This window comes from Nansenia antarctica (assembly GCF_963989245.1).
Source record: "Nansenia antarctica genome assembly, contig: SCAFFOLD_1003, whole genome shotgun sequence".
Taxonomy (NCBI): Eukaryota; Metazoa; Chordata; class Actinopteri; order Argentiniformes; family Microstomatidae; genus Nansenia; species Nansenia antarctica.
This window is the reverse complement of record NW_027662826.1, coordinates 5,001-13,583: the sequence shown is the minus strand read 5'-3', so window position 1 is coordinate 13,583 and position 8,583 is coordinate 5,001. Positions and strand designations below refer to the sequence as shown.

At 48.3% G+C, this 8,583-nt stretch overlaps 1 protein-coding gene across 1 annotated transcript in view; it reads right to left on the bottom strand.

The window, feature by feature from the left end:
* Window positions 1-7: 7 nt before the first annotated feature.
* Window positions 8-8,583, bottom strand: part of LOC308175430 (uncharacterized protein) — a gene marked incomplete at both ends in the record, with an annotated part of 12,697 nt that continues 4,121 nt past the window's right edge. Inside the window, 15 exons of the mRNA XM_080551099.1 lie at window positions 8-45; window positions 185-310; window positions 610-753; window positions 1,385-1,558; window positions 1,686-1,847; window positions 2,092-2,313; window positions 2,625-2,723; window positions 3,372-3,446; window positions 4,027-4,071; window positions 4,650-4,833; window positions 5,224-5,330; window positions 6,233-6,305; window positions 6,622-6,773; window positions 7,136-7,207; window positions 7,509-7,655. Of these exons, the coding sequence (XP_080407225.1) occupies window positions 8-45; window positions 185-310; window positions 610-753; window positions 1,385-1,558; window positions 1,686-1,847; window positions 2,092-2,313; window positions 2,625-2,723; window positions 3,372-3,446; window positions 4,027-4,071; window positions 4,650-4,833; window positions 5,224-5,330; window positions 6,233-6,305; window positions 6,622-6,773; window positions 7,136-7,207; window positions 7,509-7,655 (1,820 nt within the window). The remainder of the gene's footprint in view (window positions 46-184; window positions 311-609; window positions 754-1,384; window positions 1,559-1,685; window positions 1,848-2,091; window positions 2,314-2,624; window positions 2,724-3,371; window positions 3,447-4,026; window positions 4,072-4,649; window positions 4,834-5,223; window positions 5,331-6,232; window positions 6,306-6,621; window positions 6,774-7,135; window positions 7,208-7,508; window positions 7,656-8,583) is intronic.

Sequence of the window (8,583 nt, the reverse complement as noted above, 5' to 3'; positions counted from 1 at the left end):
CGTGGACGCCCTCGTGACCCGGAACACCAGGGAAACCTTTAGGACCTGTGGGGGAGGAGGAGGAGAGGAGGATGAGAGGAGGAGGAGAGGAGGATGAGAGGAGGAGGAGGAGGAGGAGAGGGGAGTAAATGAAGGGGAGGATGAAAGGAGAGAAAGAGGAGAGTGAAGGTACTACTACACTCACCTCGCGGTCCGGTGAATCCAGATTCTCCATCGTTTCCGTATTCCCCCTTGGTTCCTTTCATGTCTGCGATGATCTGACGGGGGATCTGAGGCTTCTCACCTGGGGGGCCCCTCAGACCACGGTCACCTAGGAAACAGAAGGGTGGGCGGGGGGGGGCACAGTGAGTCACATATAAGAAGGAAGGAGAGAGAGGCGAAAGCGTGGAGTGAAAATGGAGAGGAAGAGCAACGAGTTGGAGGGAGAGAGAGAGAGAGAGAGAGAGAGAGAGAGAGAGAGAGAGAGAAAGAGAGAATAGAGAATAGAGAGAGAGAAGGAGAGAGAGAGAAAGAGAGAGAGTGAGAAAGAGAGAAGGAGAGAGACAGAGAGAGAGTGAGAGAGATATATCACAGAAACACAGACAAATCTGATAGTCTAGGTTTTCTCACCTTTGGCGCCACCGCCTCCAAGTGCTCCTTTGGGACCAAGGAATCCTATTACCCCGCCCTCTCCCTTCTGGCCTGAGAAGCCCTTCCAGCCTGCGTCACCGGTGTTCCCTTCGAACCCAGACATGCCCTGAGAGCCTTTGACCCCTGGAAAAGCAGGAAATGACCAGGTTGAAAACAATAATCCTCTCAGAAGAACGTCAGAACGCCGTCTGGGCACAGGACACACCGCATGATGATCCACTCTAATCTACGCTACAAGACTCAACACACAGTGGTGTAGTCTACGTGATACGCAGGACTACGCCGTATACCCACTAGGAAAGGCCAAGGATTTCCATATACCCACTTAGAAATGTGTGAGGATACGTAACGGCGCTTTGTGACAGAACTTTCACTTTCATTCATAAAATTCACCCCGTCTGTGTTACGAAGCACTTGACTTTTGGTGCTTGAGACTGACTATAGCGTCATATACCATCAACGGGGGGAGATGCGACATGAAATATGTAAAAATGCAGCACTATCATGCACAGATCAGCCTTATAACATGTAATGTTAGATATACAGTATAACGTTAGACAGGGAGCGCAGATTTAATTTTATGGCGTTCCGAAATGAACGATATGAGGCTGGGAGGGAAAAATCACAGTATACCCACTAGAAAAAACTAGACTACACCACTTTCAACACAGTAACCTTGTTATGTGAACAGAATCGGGCTATTTCTGCTGCTATTTCTGCTGCTGCTGTTGCTGTGTGCCAGGACAGGACTAACCCTTAAGTCCTGGAAGCCCAGAGAATCCGGTTTGGCCCGGCACTCCTGGGTCGCCCAGCGGTCCGCTGTATCCCTTGGAGCCGATCTCCCCGTAGTACCCCAGGGTCCCCTTCAGCCCTGTAGGTTGACCAGGCAGGCCACGGTCCCCCTGGTCACCGCTCACCCCTGTGGAGCCTGGAAGACACACACACACACACACACACACACACACACACGATTATTAGCTTTGAAGTCCAGGAGCTTCTTTTTTCAAAACAATAAAAGCATAGTAGGAATACACCCGTCTGCGTCTGTCCTTCACCTGGTTCTCCGACGCCTCCTTGGGGTCCGGGGACGCCTGCTGTTCCCGGCACGCCTGGGTAGCCGTACTGCCCTGTCTGTCCTGGTCTCCCTACCTCCCCCTGGAGGCCGGGAGGACCACTGTTCCCCTTCAAACCAATCATACCAGGCATGCCACCCATCCCTGGGAGGGAAAGAGAGAGAGACAGACAGACAGACAGACAGACACACACACACACACACACACACACACACGCACGCACAGAGAGCCACAGACAGAGAGAGAGAAAGAAGAGAAAACAAACTTCAACTCATGGTATCATTAAACCAGCTACAATGCACAGTAAAGACATGATCTTTGTACAGTTTAGATAATTAATTCATAATTTTTTTCCGAGACTATGTATGAATGTGAACGTGTGTCTCGCCTGGGTAGCCCTCATCTCCACCATCTCCGCTGAGGCCTTTGTTCCCCTGCAGCCCCCGGAGACCCGTTTCTCCTGGGTTTCCCGTCGACGCCCCGAAGATCAGCCCGTGCGGACCCCTCTCCCCCTGTGGCCCGTCCCGACCCACGACACCTGGGACACCGGGGTTTCCAACAGAACCCTTGGTGCCGGGCAGACCCAAGTCTCCACGCTGGCCAACGAAACCTGTGGACAGAGAACCACCAGACCATTAAACATCTCCCAAGGACACCAGAAAGGATGCAAGAAGAAGAACCACACTGTGCTGAACTGGACCGGAGTAAATGTCCCCTCACATCCTCCCCACAAGTATCCACAGAGAAGTAGCAGTATGAATTAGGATACATCGTATTCCTGTAACTAGTCTAGCGTACAGGCACGAATACTACTATGACACGAGTCTACACTTGTAACGTATTATTATCTCAAGTTGACAGGGAATTTATCGCAAACATTGTTTTAGTGCTATGAGATAGCAGGGTTCTATCACTCCTCACCTGCTTTCCCGGGGGACCCTCCTCGCCCCTGCTCTCCTGCCTCTCCTTTGCCGCCGTCCCCACCAGGTGTTCCTGCTGCCCCCTTGCGACCTGTAAGTCCTAACACATTCAAACATACAAACAAAGGAGGTTAAATCGAATTCAGGTTTATAATTTTCCATTAGGCATTTTTTTTACTGTAGAGCTCAAGCTCAACTTATAATAATAATAATAATAATAATAATAACTTTTTTATTTGTATAGCGCTTTTCCTGCAAACGTTGCAGCTCAAAGTGCTTTAATCATTATATAACCATCATTTCATTATTTAGTCATTTAAAGGCAATATTAAAAAGATGGGTTTTTAGTCTTGACTTGAACATATTTGCTGAGGTTGCATCCCTAATGTAAACTGGCAGTGCGTTCCACAATTTGGGTGCATAAAATGAGAATGCAGCCTCACCAAATCTCTTCTTTTGTACATGTGGTACACAGAGAAAACATAACTTAAATGGTAAATGGTAAATGGACTGCACTTATATAGCGCCTTTTTTGCTGCTCCAAAGCTGCTCCAAAGCGCTTTACAACAGCCTCTCATTCACCCATTCACACACACATTCACACACCAATGGCGGCAAGCTGCCATGCAAGGCGCCGGCCCGCTCACTGGGAGCAATTTTGGGGTTCAGTGTCTTGCCCAAGGACACTTCGACATGTGGCCAGCCGGGGCTCGAACCGCCGATCTGCCAACCATAAAGGTTCTGTTACCTGGGAAACCTTCTAACCCGTCGGGTCCTGGCAGTCCTCGCACGCCTTGGGGTCCGTCGACGCCGTCGCATGCGCCTGTGTGAAAACAAAAACCTATTAGACAAACATCGGCACTTCCTGTGGGAGTGACCTTCTTCACTGCGGCCATTTTGGATCAGCTGTCTGCCCGGTTTAATGAAGCTCAATTCCACATCACATACAAATCTGTGGAAACTTCTAGACTACTGTGCTTTTTGCCTGTTTGCTGTGACTACGTGAGCTTAGAATTATAAGGTTCTTCTATCTCCGTTTAGGGTAGTTCAGAGATATTGACAAAAATGGAGATAGAACCTTATAATTCTAACGTCACGATGGTGCTGTTGCCCAGCGTGTGGTTGTGTGGTTCAGATGCATAGCAACCCAAAAATACTTTATCCATACACAAGCCTTCACAACAATTCATACGCAAGCCTTGTAATTGAAGACGAGACTATGAACTAGAACGGAAGGAACGAAAACCCGCTCCGAATACACAGGTACAGTGTTATTGTAAACAATGAATGCGCTTAACTCTAATTTCTGTCATCTCACCCAAGCAGGCAAGGCCAACGGAGGCAAAGCAAAAGTAGAAAAGTACCCAAAGGTTCTGTAATGAAGTTGCTGTTATTCCAGCTACCTGTTATATCGTTCTGTCCTCCATCTCCTCTGGGAATGCAGCCGCCTTGCAATGGCAAATGAGAGAGAGAGAGAGGGGTAGAAAGAGAGAGAGTGGAGACAGAGAGAGAGAGAGAGAGAGAGAGAGAATCATAGAGAGAGAGGCGTTCGAGATGAGGGTTAGAAACAGGAAGGGGTAATGGTCTCAAACAAGCAGTGTCACGGCTGGTTTGAGGGATGCAGAAACGGCATCAGGACTCGTTTAGGAGAGCCAGACATCACCAGAGATATGGAAGCAACCGGAACATGGAATGTCACCAGAGAGGAAGTAGACATTCACATCACATGTACCGATACACACCAGGTACATGACACTCCCATACTCTATACGGCAGGACAACAAGGCATTAGAATGTACTTCTTTCTGCTTTGCTCACAAACAACAGAGAGAGAGAGAGAGAGAGAGAGAGAGAGTGAACGGAAAGGAGGAAGAGTAGAGTGAACGAACGGGCGAAGGAATGGGTCAAAGATTAGTGGTCTTAGTCTCATATTTACAGAGGTATAAATATGAGAGAGGGATGAAGAAAATTAGAGAGAGAGAGAGAGAGAGACAGAGAAAGAGAGACAGAGAGACGTGACACACACCTGAGGTGCCAGGGAGTCCTGGGATTCCTGGGACCCCGTCATAACCCGGTTCCCCAGCAGCGCCTGGCAACCCGGGGTTCCCTTTGGAGGCACCTAGAACCCTCCCCGGTTCTCCGATCTGACCCGCGAAACCAGGCCGACCGGGCTGACCCTGACCACCCTTATCTCCAAGGAATCCATCCCCCTAAAACAAGGAACACAGGATAAGCATGTCGTATGACGTACGACGATGGGGGTGGAGGCTGGTGGAGGTAGAAATCGGACAACGGCTCATTTAATGCACTGAATGGACTGAGGAAGGGTATCAAATATACCATTCCGCATTCCATTCCATTCCACGCATTACAGTTACATTTCTACCTCCACCAGTCTCCCTGATGGACAGAATCAGAATCAGAAGACTTTATTGCCATGACATGTAAACATGTTCGGAATTTGGTTTGGTACAGTGGAGCACGGTATACAGCAGGACAGGTGCAAGACAGGACAAGGTTCGAGACTACAGTACGTATATGATGGTGTCAAACAGAGACTGTTTCTTCAGGGGAGGGGCAATGCACTGCTTGGTACTTACTAGAAGGCCTTGGTTCCCAAGGTGTCCGGGGATGCCACTTCTCCCAGGGAAACCTTGCAGTCCTGGGTCGCCAGACACGCCCACGGTCCCTGGGTCTCCAGATGATCCTGTAGAGATCCCACCCAGAGATCCCACGTTAACACACTCGAACCACACGCATCCATGGAGGGGTGTTATAATCCACTGTATGAATCTACGACTGACTTGTTCCTTCCTATAAAGGGGCAATCTGGGATTCTAACAGCAGCAGCAAAACAGTCACTCACCAATTTTCTTGGCTGGAGAAACGTAACCCTTCTCAGGTGTATAGAAAGACGGAGATATGGACGCAAGGACTGACCATCCATGAGATCAAAGTGATTATGATTTTAACCATAGTTATACAGTGTTAGATTACAATGACATTGTTTACTAACAATGGAGTAAAACAGGCGTAGATATTGGGTTCTGATGGGGTAACATAGTTCAACTAAGCTCATGAGGCATTTATGAATAATATAATCTTCAAGAATCAACGGCTATCATACATTCAAGTCAAAAGACCTACGGTAAATGGACTGCACTTATATAGCGCCTTTTTTGCTGCTCCAAAGCTGCTCCAAAGCGCTTTACAACGGCCTCTCATTCACCCATTCACACACACATTCACACACCAATGACGGCAAGCTGCCATGCAAGGCGCCGGCCGGGCCCGCTCACTGGGAGCAATTTTGGGGTTCAGTGTCTTGCCCAAGGACACCTCAACATGTGGCCAGCCGGGGCTCGAACCGCTGATCTGCCAACCTTGTGATCATTAGACGGCGACTCTACCTCCTGCGCCACAGCCGCCCCAACCGCCCCAATCCCAGATTGGCCCTTTAATGTTGAACTCTCTTCAGCGTCAGTCAGTACCTCACATGCACCACTGCCCTGTCTACTGGTGTCTACTGGTGTTACTGTCTACTGGTGTTACTGGTGTCTACTGGCGTTATGACGTGAATGAATCAGGATGTTCCAGTCAGGACGTTACCTTTCCGTTTAGCCTCTGTCGTCTGTCCCTTCAAGCCCTTTGGACCGGTCACTCCCGCAGGACCAGGAAACCCCTGTAGTGTATGGTAAATGGTAAATGGTAAATGGTAAATGGACTGCACTTATATAGCGCCTTTTTTGCTGCTCCAAAGCTGCTCCAAAGCGCTTTACAACGGCCTCTCATTCACCCAATCACACACACATTCACACACCAATGGCGGCAAGTATGGAGGGTTAATGAATCAATTTCTACTAAGATAGAGTTAAGGGTAACAGTATCTTTTGCATAACACGATCATTTGTAACGAGTTCGATTTGCATAACACGATCATTTGTAACGAGGTCTGTCTTCTCCAGCTGATTAGTCAGTTGAGTGTGTTTTTTCCTTACAGACGTTCCATCGACACCTCGGGGTCCTGGCTGCCCTTGGTCTCCCTGCTGGCCGAACTCGCCACTCATGCCAGCGTCTCCCTGCTCACCACCCGGCCCAGGCAGGCCAGGGGGGGAGTGGACAGAGTCACACTCACACAAGCCGTGGTCACCTGTAAACAAACACACATCGTGACGTTAGAATTATAAGGTTCTATCTCCATTTTTAGTCAAAATTGAGTTTTTTACATAATTTGATCCATTAGGTGTTTATTAATGCCTGTGTGGTGTTATTTAAAAAATGTTGATTTTTTTTTTGGTTAGTAATTCATAAAATACAAAGGTTCCATCTCACAAAACATAATGGAATGTAAAAACTTTGACGCTCAATATCTCTGAACTACCCTAAACGGAGATAGAACCTTATCATTCTAAGCTCATGACCTAATAACTGATATGGAATGTGCACAACCCTCATGATCTAGTAGTGCAAATGTGCCAGATAGGTGAACATGTTTGGAATCTGAACACTTACCACTTTCTCCTTTTTTGCCTGCATAGCCTGGCCGTCCGATCTCCCCTTCTGGTCCCCTAAAGTGGTCGTCCCCTGCAGACACACACACACACACACGCACACGCACACACGCATGCACACACACACACACACACACACACACACGCACACACGCACACACACGCACACACACACACGCACACGCACACACACACGCACACGCACACACACACACACACAGTTATGGCTATCACATGGGTAGTACTATGTTAATATTCAGGTTTATTTATTTATTCGAGAGCTACTCACTTTGAAGACACATTATAACAACAACAACAACAACAACAACAACAACAACAACAATGGACCTTTCGTCTATGTGTCTCCCACTCACATGATCCTTTGGCTCCGAGATGACCCCTGACCCCAGGAAGCCCGTCAAACCCTGGGGGTCCGGGGTGTTTGGCAGGGGTACCTGGCTCCCCAGGTGGGCCCTTCTCTCCATCCAGTCCCCTCGGCCCAAACTGCCCAAAGAGATGCACTGTGGGAATGAGGAGGGAAGAGGGGGACAGGAGAGGAGAGTTTAGTAGCGAGGAGGACCACAGTCTATTACATTACATGCCCCCATGAAAACTATATTTTTGGAGGTTTCAGAGTCGAGGCTAGTCTGTTGCTGTGTTATTATATGAGAGTTTGATACTGACCCTGTCACTATGTTGAATGAGGCTTGGATACTGATCTTGTTGGAATGTTATATGAGGGTTCTAAGTTCTAAGTATATGTTCTAAGTATATGAGGGTTTGGTTGTAATGTTGTTGCTGTGTTGAAGGAGAGTTTGATACTGATATTTTCCATTTTTTTACATTTTTGGCATTTAGCAGACGCCTTATTCCAAAGCGACTTACAATCAATACATTTGAATACTAAGCAAGTGAATCATCAGTCCACCAGTCGTAGCAGGAAGAGTAATCCAGCTCAGGCCCGGGGCCATTGATAGAAGGAAAAACCTTCTCCTATCACCTTCTTCTAAAACCTTTATTTTTTTTATTTTTTTACACTGGAGAAACAGAGAAACAGTACAAGGGGGGCAATAGAAGTTTTTAGGGAACACAGTAGAGGGGAAAGCGGGTGTCTTTAGGAGACGTAGTGCTGAGGGGCAGAAGATGTCTCAGGAGGAGCAGTTAAGGTGTAACCTGAAGAGATGGGTCTTCAGTCTACGACGTTTAGTGGTGTTATATAAAGGTTTGGTACTGACCTTGTTGCTGTCCAGTGGCGGGAGGTCCTGGTGGTCCGGGAACGCCCCGGAGACCCTGGTGCCCCCTCTCTCCCTTCTGACCCAGCTCTCCCAGAAGACCAGAGTGACCGACTACACCCCGCAACCCCGCCCCGAAACAGCCCCAGAAAAGCAAGAAGCACGTCCATCAACATCAACGTGACGAGTCATGACAACAGATCGACTCTACAGACTC